Source organism: Streptopelia decaocto (genome assembly GCF_964273445.1).
Source record: "Streptopelia decaocto genome assembly, chromosome: 5".
Lineage (NCBI taxonomy): Eukaryota > Metazoa > Chordata > Aves > Columbiformes > Columbidae > Streptopelia > Streptopelia decaocto.
The window spans coordinates 52203740-52222236 of NC_138659.1; the positions used below are offsets into that span (position 1 = coordinate 52203740).

Below are 18497 nucleotides of genomic sequence, written 5' to 3' on the forward strand. Positions count from 1 at the left end.
ATGCTGTCATGGTCTTATATAGCCAGACCTGCAGTGTCTGAGGACAAAGGCAGCTTGTGGGGTTAAGGGCAGTTTGTTGCTCTCAGCTTTCCCATGGAACCGCAGGTTCCCCCGGGCCGGGTGAGCGGGAACACTGTGCCTGTGCACGGGCAGCGAATAGGACTGAACAGGGGTCTTGGCTTTGACCTTCCTTGTATATCGTGTTTGTGTAACAAAGCTCTAAAGTGTTTGTATTGCCACTCTTCGTGGTTCAGTAAGGATTCTCATTGAGCTATTTGTTTATATTTTTGGTTTATAAAACACATTTGAAACACTTGTAGGCACAGGGAGTCTTTGAGCAGAATGCATCCACAGCCTCCAAGCCATGTAATTTGTGAGGGAAAATGCAAAGCCAATTAAGGGCCTTATTTAGCTGTAATACATCTGCACAGCACAAGGGAAAGAGGAGAGGAAGGCTAGCGCTGATCAGCAGCGTTTCTGGGACAGGGACAGAAAGTGGGGTTAAGGACATTCTCCTGTTAGCGTGTCTACAGACCTTTTGGTATGTCTGGGGCCAGGAGTGGGTGGAAAGGCCATCTCATTGCATAGACACACAGCTCACAAGGTAGGAGACCTCTCAGTGGTACTCGCAGTCCTCAGAGAGTATCAGGAGCTATTTCTGTTTGAAATCAAAGATTCCTTTCATCTGTCGTGCTGCATTGATGCCTGAGAGCTGGAACATGGTCCTGACTTATTTCTGTGAAAAGAAACAATTTATTTCGTGAGAGAAATGGCAAAAAAAAAAAATCAATGTAAACTATTTTAAATAAATTGCATTTAAAAAAACCCCTTTTGCTAACTTGATGATTCTTCATAATACAACTAAATGAATTTGTAATAAACCATCTGGTTTATTTTTTGCCATTTCCTTAATCTTTTCTTATTTCTTCTCAAGCCGTTATAAATTTAAGGCTATTATACAATGAAAATGTTAGAATGCCTGCTTGTATGTCTTATGCAACTAGGCTTATATTAAAATGTCAAACGCTACTCCCATAGATCAGGCTGCTTGTTTCTCCTTTTTATTTTTGTTCCTTAATAATTCAAAGAGGGGAAGATGATCCAGAATTTTCATAAAAATAATGACCTTGATTTCATTCATTCATTTATGAGTAACAATGATAATTTCCTCTGTTACAGATATGCTGCAGGTATTGAACTTGAATGTAAATAGTTTTAAATTGTTTTAATAAATTTTCTGATCTCTTTTTGCAATAGGTCAAGGAAAGTTTTAAAAATGTGGCAATTTATGGACCAGTCTGATATTGAAACCATGCGAAGTCTGAAAGATGCTATGGCACAACATGAGTCATCATCTGAATACAGGAAAGTGGTCAACCGGGCACTCAATATTCCAGGCTTTAAAGTCGTTCCTTTCTGTGGTGTATTTTTAAAAGAGCTTTGTGAAGTTTTGGATGGAGCATCAAGCCTCATCAGACTCTGTCCACGGTATAACTGCCAGGATGAAACATTAGAGGTAAATGAGACTGATATTCTAAGAGGTTATGTTCATAGCCATCCAGTGTTTTCTTTTATATTATTTTTATTATTTTATTTTGTATTGTTTATTATTCTATACTAAGGCATCATCTAATTAAAGTTTTCTAAACCACTGTTGCCACATTGTTCAGTTACATGGACTTCCAATTTCATTCCCATAGTTACTGTAGCAATTTAGGTTTGGTTTTTTATACCTAGTTCAATATCAGGGTACTGAGAAATTAACATTAGTGCGAAAAAGATCATGTTTATAATTTGGGTAAAGTAAGTATGTAAATCTTTAAAGATGTAACTATTTTCTGTTAAGTGCTCTAACCTTCCACATAACTCACTGGGAATTGGAAGTGTTTAATTTCCTTAAAAACAGAATTTAAAAGCTCAGTGAATCAAACTTCTCCTCTATGAAAAGAATAAATTCCTTTCAGTTTTATCATTTTGGTTTTAAAAGGAAAATGCCACTGTTACATGAAAAGATGAAGACTGAGGCTTTTAAAAAGTTTTTGGTAGTTATTGGAACTTACATTACTTGATTTATGGAATGATTTGGTCTGTTTAGGATTGGAAGCGGGTACAAAATCCCATTAGAAGCTAATAGGAAATACATGCTAAATATTGTGAATTCTTGTAAAAATGTCTCCAATGGGTAGATGACGCAATATTTTAGTTATTACTATATTAATCTTTTAGATATCTCTAGTTTGTTTCAGATTACAGTGGACAAGATAATTTCTTGCAACGAGTAGGCCACGATGGTTTAAATAATCCAGAAAAAGAATCAACAGCAATCAGTATCTTTCAAACTATTCGGAGCTGCAGTCGCAGTTTGGAATCTGAAGAAAGTGAAGATAATTTTAGTGAAGGGAACAATTCAAGAAAAAACTCTTTGAAGGACAAAAACCGGTACCAGTAGGTCTCATCTTATTTTCTAGTGTCACCTGTATATTTCATGTTTTTAATCTTTAATTTCCTTTTAGCCAGGCTCACTTTTAGAAATCAGGGTGACTTTAACATGTTCCCTTGTATTCATCTTCTTCCAATTCAGAACTTTTCTCCCCTGTACTTATGCTAAGTAGCTGATACTCAAATGCTTGGAAACTCTCTGTATAGTTATATTTTCCCTCATGATGTAATTACTTCCTCTCACGATAAGGGTAAATCCTTTTCGTCTTACACACGGAGCTTTAAAAATCCACAGTTACGATTACAATTTTGATCTGTGGTGACAGGAATAGCACCGGGACATATCTGTTATCAGAGCTGAGAACATTATATTCTGAATGCTCGGGCAATGTTCTGCCTCCTTCAAAATAAAGGTTATTTATTATCCTTCAAAAGACCTCTGCTTTTAAGGACATGTTTGTTAGAGGCTTTTAAATTATGTCCAGAAAACTTCTGCAAGTCAGTGCACATTTTGAATTTACAAGTTGCTGTAGTCCTTCTATTTTGCATAGAAGTTTACTTAATTGCACCCCATGTAAAAAAAAGCCCGGTGTTCAGTAATCTCAGATTTTCACTTTGAAGATCTGGTGTATTATATACTATTCACCAGCAAGAAATATGGTAAATACAAAGTTTAAGACATCACTTGTTTTTCTAAAATGCTTCTTTCCAGTGAAGCTACAGCCCATATAGACAAAGGTGGGTCAGCTTTAAACTAAGTAACTGTGCTAGGGTGACTTAAAATCAAGTAACAGAACTATACTGTTCAGAGGTGAAGCACTGTAAAGTTACATGAGGGCTTGCAGAGAGCACGCTTTGGTCGCTGCTTGAGTTATTTTACTGACAATGTGTATCAGAAGTATCCAACATATTTCAGCTACTTACACATAAAATCTAATAAGTGACTGCCTGAGAAGGAACTACTATCTTCCTGTTTTAAATGCATTTATTTCATTAACATGCAATTCTGAATTTAATTTCAAATAAATAATCAATATTTCCTGAAAGAATGGTTTCTAATAGAATTATTCTCATCTGGCTTTAGTTGCTTCTGGAAAGTGGAGTAGCAGAATAAGCCAAGAAAGACAGACCTACTTCTCTGTCCATTTATGCTGTCTCTTGACTTACTTCAGTTCAAATACTTTTTCCAGGAATTATTTTTATTAATTAATGTGCTTTAAAACCAGCATGCAACTCACAGCTCAAGTGGAGAATAAGCTAGGGAAGTTAACATTTCACTTGGATGAACAAAGTAGAATTTAAATATAGCAGAACAGTATGGAGAAAATTAAGTTCTCTTTGTTAAGTGTTTATGAAATAATTTATTGATAAATTAGTTATTTATGCTTAATATTTAAATATAATCTAGTAAGTTCCACTTTAATTAAGGTAGAAAGTAAATTAAAAAAAAAAAAAGCTTAAAAAAAAGAGTTTGAAATTTAAATGAACAAAACTGCAGGTAAGTAATTAAAGTTATGTTTCCTGATTCAGGCTACTAACTACTCAGTTATTAGTATCTGCAGTTCTGGTGCAGTTTTTAATTTTAACAGTATAATTACTTCTAGAAAAATACTTCTGAAAGTATTAATTTAGCTCAAGTACCTCAAAGACTTTGGAAGTTCCTTATTCACCCTCTGTCTCTTTCCTGGGCATTCCAAGAGCTGGATGAGGCACAGGAGCAAACTGCTGCAGAGGCAGAAGGGCCGTATTCTGTGATGCCTCTTGCATGGAGGCTGCAATGTTTGGTTTCTTTTTAATGCTATGAACAACTAAAGAGTTCTAAGGAAGAAACTAGGTCTCTTTCTTGTGAGACCTAAGTCATATTGGCATACAGTATTATAAAATCCGAATTATATAATAATTATGTCTTACCTGATAATTGTAGTATTGTGGTCATAAAGGCAGAAAAATGTATAACAAGTTTCTCATTACTTTAAAATTGCAAGGAAGATTTTCAGTTAGTTTGCCTAATGCTGATTTGGAGGCTGGCAGGTTAGTTTGATTTGAAAAAAATGAAAGACATCTAATAAAATCAGTGGGTATAATTACTTTTCCATTTGTGTTAGCAAGTAAACTCTATCACTCTGTAATCAGTGACATGTCTAATCACCCTGAAATTCTGTACATGCCAGATAAATATAAAACTCTGGTCTTTCTTAGAACAGTTTTCAAATAAATAGAAAGAGATAAGAAAAGAAAAAAAAAAGTTTGAAATACAGTTTGTATAGAATTGTTAATCAAATGACCTATTAATATACTCTAAAGTTTGAGGCATCACTTTATTAGCCTGATCTCATAATCAATTTAAGCTTTCCTAATTACAGTAAATACCTTTTAAAATACTAAGGGAAAACCTCAAGTTCTTTCCTTTTCATATCCTCTGCAATTTTCCTCTCTAAAACTGTTTTAACATTTTCTTTATCCTTTCTTTTCATTTCCTTGCATCTCAGTGCAGCACATGTAACGAAAGCTTCTGATTCAAACCGAGTTCTGTAAGTGTGTTCCAAATAACTAAGAGCTGTGTCGCTGCCGGCAGCTGATGTCAGAGGTTGTTTCTGTATCTGGTTGCGTGTGTGTGCTTGGCTTACCTGCTTCCTGTACATGTTATCTGCAGAATGCCAGTGCTATCAAAGGTGAAATAAGGCAAAAACGAAGCTCTGCTGTTTCTGTCTTCACTAAACAAGACTCTTCCAGCCATGCCCATCTAGACTCAGAATACATTTTCTAGCATTTTTGCAGAGACTTTTTTTGATTGTTTTGAGGGCATAGTGGAGAAAGAGCTGCTTGAAAATCTTAATCTTGTATAATACGGTTAAGTATTTTAATATACATGTGTCTGTTAAGAGTCTAGTGAGACCGTTTATACCAGGTCCATTATAATGCATGACCTTTATTTTTAGGAAGATTTCTTAAGAAAATAGAGCTACAGTTAAGGCTGACACAGTTATTCTTCCTTTGCCACTCTTCTCACCACAAGCAATAAATCCTCAACCTGTTGGCCAATTTTGACTAAATTGGGCAGAGAGGTAGAGATCTCACTGATAAATAAATTCATAGAGGAATCAGTAGATGTATGGAATAAGGGAAAAATTCAAATTAATTAGTGCCCTGGATAGGGAAGAGTTTGAGGAAGGAGCTAATGGTTATCCATGCTGTTTAGCTTTGGGAGGTAGTGTATGTGACTTGGAATAAGTAACAACATGGATCATCTTTTGCTCAGCTGGCAGGACATGGGCAGATGCTGAGAGACTGTGGCAATATGAAGGGGAAGCACTGAGGATATTAAGACAAGATGCCTTGAAGAATATGCAGAGGAAGCTGGTTTGGATTTTATTGGCCAGATATCCTTAGGAAAATGTGCTTCATTAGTTCTGCTGTGCATGGAACAGTTTGCTCTCTTTTGTGTTCATTAAAGCAGTATCAAAATATTGAACATTTGTGCATCCATACATGTTAGAAGCTTCTGCAGGGAAGAAATTTTATTTAAACTACCTCATTTATTAGTTCAGTATTTTGCTCTGTATTTACTGTTCCTAATTATGGTAAAATATTTCAAAAATTTTGGTTGCTGCCTACAAGTTTCATGTTAATATTTTGCTTAAGTAAAAGTAAATTTTCTAATGGAAAGTATCTGATAAAATTCTTGGTGCATTCTTATGAGGAAGGTATGTATTTAACCACTATTTTACAAATGTTAAACAGTGAATTATATAATGTGAAAGGTCTGCATATTAAATCAGTAACGGAACAGAGGTTAGAACACCTGACTTCAGTCCACTAGATCCTACTAACAGTTTCCACTTATGATACTTGATATTTCAACTGAAGCAATCTCATGCTGTGGATTTAGAAACTGGAATCATTTGGCTTTAGGATCCAAATGGACATTTTTTTGTTGTTAATGTAATGTTTGGAAAGTTCTAAGAAAATACAATTATATTGTTACAGGAGTTATAATTAGTCATAGCAGCAACTATTAATTAAATCAAAATTGCAATAACATAAATTGTAATAATTCAAAAACTACAAATGTTCCCCTAAGTCCAACTTATATAGCGATGATAGTATTCTTTTTATTTAAACTACAGCAGAAAAATATTCATCAATCATAGTATAAATCAGCACATGTATCACTGTAAGTCTCTCATCTTTGTTTACATACAGATTTATCATCGGAGATCTTTCAGATTCTGAAAGTGATATATTTGAGCAGTTGAAGGAGTGGGACACAAATTCAACAGAAGAGCAACAAAATGCTTTCTGCCATGGAATAGAACTCATCCCTTGGTACGTGTTGTCTATCAAGGCTGACGTCCATCAATTCATGCAACAAGGGGCAACCGTCATTCATTATGACCAGGAGACACATCTCTCAGCACGGTGCTTTCTTCAGCTTCAGCCTGACAATAGTACTTTGACTTGGACAAAACCCACAACGGTTTGCCCTGCAAATGCTAAGGCAAAACTGAGTGTGCTGGGTAATACTGCTGAGCTTGGTAAATACCAGTTTCCTGGTAATACTGGACTGGTGGAAGGTTTTTTGGACTTGTTTTCAGCCAAGGCGGTATATATGGGACATTCTGGCATTGATATGCACACTGTGTGTGTTCAAAATAAACTTTGTAACATGTCCCTTGAAGAAAATGGTGTAACACTACTTTATGGACTTCAGACTACTGATAATAGGTTGCTGCACTTTGTTGCTCCAAAATATACTGCCAGAATGCTGTATGATGGATTGCTGGAATTGACTAAAGCTGTAAGAAAAATGAGGAGATTCCCTGATCAAAGACTGCAGTGGCTACGGAAACAGTATGTCAGCCTTTATCAGGTAAAAGATGCTGTGATTTTGTGTGAGAAAAGTTCAAATATGTCAACAAATTAATGTAATGCAGTTAGTTTATTTTGTAAGCAAGCTAAGATTAAAGATGAGCACCAAAAATCTCCAACTTTGTAACACAACTTAAGTCAATAAGATCTGATTCTGTACATAATGTTCTGTCAAGCCTTGTATGTTTTCCATACGCTGAAGTTAAATCTCTTTTTATTATGAAGCTCTTCATATGTTTGGAGTTTTGGAATAAGTATTTTATTAAAGAAAAAGCAATGGCTGTACTTGAGCAGGATACTGAAGTACTGAGTGATGGGCCAAAAAAAAAGCAAAGTAGCAAACAAAATAGCCCTTTGGTATTCATGCAGTATTTAAAAATTGACTCCTCTTGATGTTTTGTCTTTAATTGGTTCCTTAGAGATGTCTACATTATTGCTTAAGAAAATGTTTCTGTTTTTGTTCTCCTTGTTCTGTTAATGCTGGGAATTTTTGTAGGAGGATGGAAGGTTTGAAGGCCCAACCTTGGCTCAGGCTGTTGAACTGTTCGGAGGCAGACGATGGAGTGCAAGAAACACAAGCACGGGAACTCTCACCAAAAGCTCTGAGAAACCAAGTGTACAGAGGAACAACACTCTGGGAATAAGCACAGCTAAGAAAAAGAAAAAAGTACTCATGAGGGTAGACTATTTTGTTATTCATGTATTTTTTTTCTTATCTAGCTGATTTGTGTTCTTCCTGCAGTTATTGTGTAGCTAACTATATTCTGGACCAGAGATAAGAAGTTAGATGATAGTTTTAAAGCTCTTTATTGTACTTCCAGGTTTTGGGCTTATTTTCCATTAGTGTGTGTTTCTTTTCTCATGCTCGAAGCGTTCTCATGACATGGGGGCACTGGAGCTAGCAGAAGGGGACAGAATCTTGTTGAGACCTTTAGGTGCTACCTCAGTATAAACGTAAAATATTGGCAATAATAAAAATATTCACATGCAAAATGATATTTGGAGGCTGATGTTAGTTTCTTTGCTCCTTTTAGTTTTCATGTTCCCAAACCCATCATCACAGTTATTCTCCTGCAGGCTAGCACACAGTTTTATCTTATGTGGCTGAGAGGAACACCGAACGTCGTCTAGCAGTCTCCTCTTTTTTCCTGGACTCAACGACTTTTGGCAATAGCCAGGATGGAGTAAAATGCTGGGACTAGCAGCTAGAGCTCCCCACATGTTCTAGTGGGCAGGTAGGGGAGATCCTCAGATGGCAAGATCCACCCTCTTAGGGCTTCCATGCACCAGCGGAATAGTGTAAAACTAGCTGCACCATTTTAGAGAGACATGGTCGTTGTCTTCTGTGTGACATCAAACTGAGGTAACACCTGATGGTCCCATACTTCACTCTGTATCCTGTTTAGTTGTCTCTTTTCTGCTGACATCAGCCTTACAGTAGCCTTTTTCAAAAAGAATAGCTGATTTATCTCATGGTTTTGTTAAAGATTGCATTGATAAAGAATGGGAAAAGTAGTGGTTTGGGAATGTTTATTATGGTGCTCATTATTTCTAGGGTGAAAGTGGAGAGGCCACTGATGATGAAATGGCAACTCGGAAGGCAAAAAGCTGTAAGGAATATCGCAGTAGAAGTGGTTCAGATCCTCAAGATATTGATGAACAAGAAGAACCAGGTAGATATATAGCTTCAGTACTTAAAAGTCCCTCAGAGTTTTGCTGAAAGTCTTTCTATACAGACATGTTTTATGGTGTTAAAAATACATTTAAGATAGAAAACTACGGTTGAAACTCCAAATGCTATAAACTCTTAAATTAATTTCTGTTGTTCTGTTCTTTCGTTTAGTTTCAATAGTGCTTCCTTTCCATTCAGATGAAATGGGTATATAAGTGGTGTTCAGAATGTATCTTTTTTAATATCTTGGGACAAATCTAGAATCCCTTTAGTGTCTTACTATGCGTTACTGAATTATAATATGGGTCTCTTGGACAAAAGCATTTTTATTGGGCCAGATGTTGTAATTGTGCTGCAAGCTTTTGTTTTCTCCATAGATCAAAATATTATTATTAGTGCTTCTCCATCTAACAACCTGCCATCAAGAAGAGCTCACTCTTTGACAGCATCTGGATCTCCTACTTTAGGAGCTACATCTTCACCAGCAAGACCAGTTTCCTCTCCTGTAATGTCTTCAAGCAAGAGTCAGTCTAGGTAAGGACAAAATCAATGCTTTGACTTAAAAAAAAGTTACTCTTACTTTATTATTATCAAACGTGGAGTTTGTGCCAAGCCATTGAAATGTGATAAAAACAATGCCAGAAATGTCATTAGCCTTTTGATAGACATCTAAAACACATTGCAGAACAACATATAACATCTAAGCTGAAATCCCATGAATCTGTGGATGGTTTTGTAGCAATTCCCTGAGCAGCATGCTTCAGTTTGTGTCTGTTACAGAAGCAGATTGGAATGCTGTTCCAAAACTACACAAATATAGAGTTTAACTCTTTCTCCAGATCTTCTCCAAATCATAGTTACAGATGTCTTCTGTATAATGAAAAACAACAGAAATGCTATAGATGTCTCAACTGAAGTTCTGAGGTTTCTCAGCACGAGAAATTTCTACCTGGGGGAGTATTAATTTTTGCTGACATTCCTGGTGATGATTGCAGTACTGTCTCAGGGAACTGGAGGAAGAGGTTTTAAATCTTTCTCTTACAGGCCTTTCCTTGAATATTCATCCTTTTTGTGTAATTTAGGCAGTGCAAAAGGTCATGCTGTGGTTGTGCAGTGCTACAGTGCACTGGTATCGATTCTGTTGGTGGTAATAATTGTGGTGTGATAGTAGTTGTAGTAATAATAATATAACAACAATGTGGGGCTTGTGGATGGTACTTTATGATTTGCAAGAAGACAGTCTCAACAGAGGCCTTGCAGTGTCTTTTAACTGAATGAATATTTGAGGTATCATTATGAGTATGAATCTTGGGTTTTCCAGGAGACCAGTGGTGGACAATGGAAGAGATTAGAGACTACTGCTGCTGGTAGAATGTTATTTTTGAAGAGGCATGTCTTATGTAATGGTTTATGTTGTGTTTATCTTAGGGGTTTTTTTTACACTTAAAAAATGTTTGGCAATAGCTGTGAGCAGTAGAGCCACCTGTGGACATCTGTGGTTGGCTGCTTCTCCTTTTAACACTGCCGAGACTCTTACTATGCTCTTTACTTTTTGTTCTTCGCTGTCACTCACAACCATGGGATGAACATGATGGACTAGAATTTATCTCTGTAAGACACTTACCTTTATTTTTTTTAAAGGTTGGAACAGCTTTCTTTTACATTAAACTGAAGAAATACTGATTACTACCTCTTGAAAATGCATCTGTTTTGCAAATCTGTTTTTTGCTTTTATGCCAAAATAATTGTTGTTCTCTAAATGAGATTAAAAGGCTCAACAGAGAACTCGCATTCCTGGGGGAAGGACAGCTAATGTTCTTCTAAATCCTTTCAGTCCTGGGTTTCTGTACAGATCCCTGAACAGCTTAGCACTCTGGGCCTCCCCGAGCTAGGACACATTTTCTCTGGTAAGGTTGTCTAGAAGCTCAATGGTGTCACTTGATAGAGCTCTCCCCGACTTGATATGACCCTTCATGCTAGAATTTGTTCAGGATACAGCTGTATGGCTGTTTCATCTGTCCTGAGGGAAATCTTCCTCAGAATGGCATTATGTGTTTTATCCATTGCCTTGACCCAGTTTTCATGAGCCATTAAGAGACTTGGAACACTGGAGAGTTTTATTCTTGGTATTTACCCTTCAGACCCTTCATAGGTCTGAATTGTGCTTGCCAGTTTTCATGTGTGTGGACATTTCACGTGTGCTGAAAGAAAAAAGTATCTGTAGTGCGTTAAGTGCAACCAGTAAGTCTAAGCTGTCAAATGTTTTGCTCTCTGTTGTACTGCAAAGTCCTGTGATCATCCACCCTGTATTAATTCACTCCTGAGATCTCTTTTAGAATAAAGCAACTGGTTGCCTCCAAGAGGGAATTTAGGTGCAGTTCTGGGAATAATTGCTCCAGAGTCTTGTGTAATTAGATAGTATGCATGGAGAGCTTACTCAGTCTCAAACTACCTATAATATACTGTCTTGTAGGACATGATCCCCACAAGAATTGTACCTTCAGGAAATCCACCCACACTCAGGGCATGTCTTGTTGCTTTGTGTTACATTATTCAAAGGCAGTCTGTCAGCCAAGAGCACATGCCACATCTAATTTCAGCTAGTTCAGATAAAACACACACCAAAAATGAAAATTATGTCTTAGAGACAGGCAAGCACCATGGGGGACCAAACAAGACCTTAGCCAATTATTGGGCAGTATAGAGCAATGTGAACTTGAGCTTTTCTGCCCCCCTCAGAAAAAGTGGCAGGATGGATGCCTTTTGCAGTGCAGATGTAACTGACAGAGGAGCAGACTGGGCACATATCCACAAACTATGGTACGTAGAGACAGCAAGCAGTGCAATAGTCTTCTTGGAAGCTGCTACCCTTAACAGTAGTGACACACGAGCAAAGTAAGTTTGGAAACCCACACAGACATCTTTTGTTTCCTTTTGCTCTGTTGTTGTTAGTTTTGCAGTCTCATAAAAATCAAGTCATATACTTAAGTTATACTCAACCAGTTTTGTCAGTGGCATCATAAATTAAGATAAATGAAGTACCCGTTTTCCAAAGTAGCAAAGTTGGAATGACCTAGATAATGAAATAACTAGGAAATATGGGATCCACTGGGAGTGCTCATGTGCATACTCTGCACAAATTAGAGCCAACAGAGTTTATAAATGCAGATTAGCATCTGGATTTAGACTCAAACATAGACAAGGCTTAATAGTTGGAGGCAGTGTTGGACGTGAGCTGGTTGTCCACGTTAGGTAAGTGCATGATCCCTCACAGAACACAGAGCTTAGGAGAGCAGGGAGCAGAGGTTACTACGGGGCTCTGCAGAAGCCCTTTTGCAGCATGGAAACCTGAGCTGGTAACAATGATGGTTAGCTGCAGTTTAGCAGCTAGGAGGAGGAGAATAAGAGAGATTTCTAGTCCCTTTTCTCTTTCTCTTGCCGTATATGTGCATTAAATTTCCCTGACCAGTCACGTAGATCAATGTCTCCAGCAAGTGAGAAGTGCTAAATAAAATAAAATTTCTTAAAATGAAAAAAAAATCTAAATATGATGATAGCCATCTTTGTTGTACGTTTTAAATAACAGTTCTTACAGGTGGAGAATGAAGAACAGTATTTTTATTTTTATAACTCAGAACCTTGATATTCCTGACCTCCTTACAAATAGTTTACATTGAGAATAAATCCTTATACAATCCAGATGTCCAGATAATTTCTAAACACAGGTAGCCTGCAGTTGTCTCCTGTCATTCTTTCAAAGCAGATGTGCATCCAGTAAATTCCCAAGTTCTTTGGAAATCTGATGCTGCCTGTTGTAAGGTGGAGGAAGCAGGAGAAATCGTGGTAACACCACTGGGAAACAGCAGGTTATGGAAAACTGGAGATGGGGGCTGATTTGCAAAGAGAGGGTAAACTTCTCCTCTCATTAGCTGTATACACATATAATCCAGACAGCTGCTAATTACAGTTTAGTTGTTGTTAGCAATAAGGTTTTCTTGGGTGGCGGGGAGGTTGGTGTTTCTTTGGCTTTTTTTAAACAACTAGTATTTATTACCTGTGGGACGATTGTGGAAAATACAGTTTAGTGATCAGATCTGGTGAAATGCTGAACATTATTGTCTGCTGCTGGTCTTCCATTCAGTACTCTACAGTTCTAGTCTATTTTCTGGATTCAAGAGTATTTCCTCATCACAGTTTATTTTTCTTATCTGATAAAAATGTTAGGAATGATTTTAGCCAAAAAGTTACATGCAGCCTATCAGTACTTGCCATAGTGATGTCAAACAAATGGAACATTATCAACTGAAGTAGATGGTATTTTCAATACTTTTAAATCACATTCTGGTTTCAATTGCATGCATCCATCCCAGGCCAGGAGTGAACTGAGGAATCTGATCTAGCATATTTATGTAAAAAGTCATCTGCTTGTAGCAAGTCAACAGGAAAACAAGCTGATCCTGGTTTTCCATCACTGCTCTTGGAACTATTTGTACTGAACCTGACAGAACTCATAGATTAATGGATTTGTAGATTTGATTACAGAGGAATGAAGTATGACACGTGGTCACCTAGTCTGACATTTTGAAAAAAATACTGTAACTTCTGGAGTTAGTTTTGGTTTGAACTAGAAAACTCATTATATTTGTGCTGGCTGCTTAGATCCCTCATTTTTCAGGATGCTGATGGATCCCATTCCTGCAATGTGTGTTCATAGGTGTTTAGGCCTATCCTGCTGTCATCATTGCAAATCAGTACATGAAATTCACTTGTTCATACTGCTCAAGGAATAGTTCATGTCACGGCCTAACTACACTTACTAGTGTTATATCCTGTAGTAGCCTCAAGATTTTGGGATGTGGTGTTTGGAAATGTACTGGTTCTGCTTCAAACACTTTGTTCAGCTGCACGACTTAGGTTAGCAATTGCAGTTATAATGAAATTGGCTGGGCTTTGTGTTATGAAGTCAACTAAAATAATTAGCACCAAACAGGTAGTTGTTTGTGCGATAATTTTATGCCTTTACTCTCAAGAAATTCCAGCCTGCTTTCCTTCAGCCCACAAAGCTGAAAGGAGGAAATCATTAGAACCGAATTTCTAGAAGGAAATGGCCTCCAGAGGCTACTGTCCAAGCCTAGAAGAAGAGGACTGTAGCGTGACCTGTCTTTGAGGTATCTGGTGATAATCCTGACTGTTCTTGGGAAGTATTCAGGAAACACATGGGCTGGGAAACAATGAGGGTTGAGTGCCAGGAAAGGGGAAGGGTTATCCTTCTTAAAATCTGCTCCTTAAATGATCCCAGATATAAAAAAAAAAACAGGTGCATAAGGAAAATATTTGTTTTTCATGTGTATCAAGTCTGAATATTACTGTTTTATTTTAACAGCACAGAGCTTTAAGGAATTCTATATCCTTTTTATTTTTCCCCTTAGCAAATCTTCAAGAAACCTCATAAACAGCCTGCACTACGGGAATACTGAAATTGTTTTCTTTAAAGGGAAAATAAGAATGCTGTAATTTTGCTATTTCCATCAGGCCCTTTTGCACACGGGAGAGTTTTAAATACCATGCATATACATTACTAATTCTGACAAAGTCTGCAGTTGTCATGAGGGAATAGTTGCTATAAAAGAAGGTACAAACTGTCATTGTGCATCTTGTAATATACTGCTTTATTTACTTCTTCCAGATATTGGTTATAAATACATTAAAGGAAAGCACAAATAAAGTGTTAATGCAGTAATGTGTAATATTTCAATAAGTGGAAATTTAACAGAACCAAACTATAGCAGTGTCTTTCTGATTTAGCACATGGAGCAGCAGTAGCTGGCATGGCCGCGTTAAAGGAGGAATGAAGGGGTTTCAAAACTTCATGGTGTCCGATAGTAACATGACTTTTGTGGAGTTTGTAGAGCTCTTCAAATCTTTCAGGTAAAATATATTTTTATTCTGCACTGTTCTCATTCATTCAAGTTTATAAAGGAGAAAAAAATTAACTTTTCAACTCTTTTTGCAGTGTCCGTAGCCGCAAGGATCTGAAAGACCTATTTGATATCTATGCTGTGCCTTGCAATAGATCCAGTTCAGAGCCTGCTCCACTTTACACTAATTTGAAGATTGATGAAAATAGCAGTGGATTCCAGCCTGATTTAGGTTTGTTGAAGAGGAAACTGCAGCTGTTAGACTGCTGAAGAGCTTCAGTTATTTGCCTTCAGAAAAAGCGTCTCAGTCAGTCTCATAAAGAACTGTCAGTTATAAGTTTAAGTAAAGGATTCCTGCCATACTCTCATACCTGCTTAGCAGGATGTAAGACAGGTTCTCACTTCAGAAATGAAGGGGCAGAAAAGCATTCCTGCTTTATATTAGTCATATATATTTGTAACTGGTATAGTAGAGGCATAGAACTCATTGCTGAGCCTCTGGGCCCAACACAGGGTTATCTATCTGGTTGCAGGAGCTCTAGAAGAGCTAAAACACCAAGCAAATGTAGGGAAGAGAAATGAGGAGGCTGTGCCCTGTGTCTCATTTGGTTTCGTAGTAGATCTACTTTATGTGAGACAAGGGGGAAAGAAACCTCTGTCCCCCTTTACATTCCCCACTTATCTTATTCTAAGTCTGGAGGTTTGTCCGCATTTAAAGAAAACAGTCTTTCTGCCAAGAAGCCTGTGGGGAGGGTACAGTACAATTGGCATATGGGGCTGCAAGAAGATAAATGGTGATTGCACAGGAAGGGTATGGGGTTGTACACAGCGAAGGAGAGTCTCTGAGGCTGGATGTGGTGGTGAGGGGAAGCAGGAAAGTCCTGAGTGACAGTGGCTGAGAGGGGATGAATCCATATTAAAGATTCCAGGATTTCGTCTGTAGTAATTGAACACTTCTAGTTCACTCCCACTGTTTTCACACACCCTTAATGCTCTTTCTTCTATTAGTGAATAGAAACAAGATGTTTTTCTTCTAATTTACTATGTCAGTGCTAAAATACGCAGATGATAATATGTTTTATGTATGACATTATATACTATATAGTATATATAGTAGACATATAGCTTGTATTTATATTTCCTTTTTTTTTTTTTTCTTTAAGATTTGTTGACTAGGAATGTTTCAGACCTTGGTTTGTTTATTAAGAGCAGGCAGCAACTATCAGACAACCAGAGGCAAATATCTGATGCTATTGCTGCTGCCAGTATCGTAACCAATGGTACTGGAGTTGAAAGCACATCGCTAGGAATATTTGGAGTGGGAATCCAGCAGCTAAACGACTTCCTAGTGAATTGCCAAGGAGAACACTGCACCTATGATGAAATCCTCAGTATTATCCAGGTCTGTAATACAAACATCTTGCAAATTCTTTACTTGAAGTCTTGTAACTTCTGTTTTCTCCACTAGCGTTGTGTGTCTTGTAGCCAGAACAGCATGTATGTGTGGATATCTCCTTTCACACTGATGCTGTCACTACAGTTTACTTGAATTAAAAAGTTAATACTGTCTTTATTCTGATATATAAAATTGTGCAGATGTCCATTAATATGTTCATAAAAATAAAAAAAATGCCAATAAACAGTTTTATTTGCTATGTATGCTTATCCAGAAAAGGGATTTCCCTAGTCACCACTTGGGAAAAGTGTTTATGACAGTGCATTGTTTTCTCCTTGTCTATGACCACCTTTGATAGAGCTTAACCCTAACTTGGAATTTAAAAGAAACACCATATCCACATATTTTTATTTTATGGACATTTTATTCCCTTGTGTACAATGGCTGAAGTGATTAGAAAATATGCACAAAACTTTGAATTCCTCCAAACACGCATAATTAATATACTCCAAAATTAAGCCCCCAATTAGCAAGTAACAAAGACTAAAAATTATATTTCAGCTATCAGCATGTAATATAAAATTGCAAAGTTTAAAGAACAGAAATTCTAAAGAAACTCAAGTTAGCATACCACAAGTCTCTTTAATTCAAGGTGGTGGTGTGTTGTGTTTAAGCACAAGAGCTTGGAGAAGAATGCCTGATTATACACCCTTTTTAATTTCACCTTAAGTGCTGGCTCTGCTTTGAACAGGAGATTGAATTAGATGACCTCCCAATGTACTTTTCAACCTGTATGATTCTATGATTTACAATTATGAGTTCAGTATGCTTGTTTAATGATTTGTAAAACAAGCATGCGCATACTGCAGGCACCTGCTTACTTTATCCACAAAAAGACTTGGGTTTGCATGCTACCTGATTAGTTCAATGACCAGACTACACTATGACAATACGAAGAAGCTGTATTTCTAAGAATTGTTGTTATATATATATCTTAAATTTCTTCCTCTTAATAGAAATTTGAACCCAGTGTGAATATGTGCCAGCAGGGGCTGCTATCTTTTGAAGGATTTGCAAGGTAATTATTTATGTGCTAAATTATATGTGTGTGTATATATATATATCTATATATATATATATGTATATATATGTGAAGATCACACCAATGTATTGATGTCTGTATGACAGTCACAAAATACTCAGCACAGCATTAAATTTCCTCACATCTTCTCACTTCTAGATTTTTGATGGATAAAGACAACTTTGCCTCCAAAAACGATGAGTCACAAGAGAATTCTGAGGACTTGCAGTTTCCACTGTCATATTACTATATAGAATCTTCACACAATACTTACCTTACTGGCCATCAGCTTAAAGGAGAGTCCTCGGTAGAGCTCTACAGCCAGGTATGCAGAATTGGATTGTTGTGGAGTTTTCAACATGAACTTGTTCCTTTAACTGGCAAGTCAAAGAAACATGACCTTTTTGCTTTGAAAATCTAGATGTCCTAAACCCCTGCTTGCAAAATGTTGGAAAACAAGATGTGTGGGAAAGCTGCCTGTAAGCACAGTTGTGCTCAAATGCCTTTTCTAAGGCAAAAAAATGGGTTTAGTTTGAGATTCATAGCATTTAGACACCAGTCGGTCTGACCCAACCTACTAAAATTAGACTTTCCCACAGGAAAGACTGATCTAATATTTTAGTTCATTCAGATGTCCAAAATGCTACTCAAATACTGCGCATTGCATTGCAAAGACAAATTGCAAATGGAACTATAACTTCTAAAAACATTACTTCTAGGAATATTCTACCATTTTTTAGACTTTATGCCTTATTCGTGGTAAATAGGAAAAGCACAGTTTCTCCCTAGGGCTTTTGGTTCTGTGTTTGTTTGCATATATATATATATATATGTATGTATGTGTATATATATGTATGTATGTGTATATATGTGTGTGTGTGTATGTGTATATATATTTGTGTGTCTGTGTATTTACCAAATGCTAGAGAAAGCATCAAACTTCCTGTGAGTAGTGTTATCATTACTCTAAATGTTAATGGTTCATCATTGAGAAGGGCTCATCTGGCATCCCATGTGCTGCTTTGCCTGGAGTTGCAAGATGGGTGAGGCTGTGTTAGGAAAGCCCAAATAACAGGATTGCATTGAATAGCACAATTGCAAAGGAGGTTCCAGCACTGCATA

At 37.0% G+C, this 18497-nt stretch overlaps 1 protein-coding gene across 7 annotated transcripts in view; it reads left to right on the plus strand.

Moving 5' to 3' along the window:
* PLCE1 (phospholipase C epsilon 1) overlaps positions 1–18497 on the plus strand; it is a 158776-nt gene that overhangs the window by 113495 nt on the left and 26784 nt on the right. For 4 of the 7 annotated variants that reach the window (XM_082052587.1, XM_082052590.1, XM_082052592.1 and 1 more), the window contains 12 exons: positions 1258–1516; positions 2237–2445; positions 4929–4970; positions 6643–7309; positions 7805–7987; positions 8864–8981; positions 9358–9514; positions 14786–14908; positions 14994–15130; positions 16062–16300; positions 17311–17372; positions 17535–17700. In XM_082052587.1, coding sequence (XP_081908713.1) covers positions 1258–1516; positions 2237–2445; positions 4929–4970; positions 6643–7309; positions 7805–7987; positions 8864–8981; positions 9358–9514; positions 14786–14908; positions 14994–15130; positions 16062–16300; positions 17311–17372; positions 17535–17700 — 2362 coding nt within the window. The remainder of the gene's footprint in view (positions 1–1257; positions 1517–2236; positions 2446–4928; positions 4971–6642; positions 7310–7804; positions 7988–8863; positions 8982–9357; positions 9515–14785; positions 14909–14993; positions 15131–16061; positions 16301–17310; positions 17373–17534; positions 17701–18497) is intronic. The other 3 variants (XM_082052589.1, XM_082052591.1, XM_082052588.1) reach the window with 2 other exon arrangements.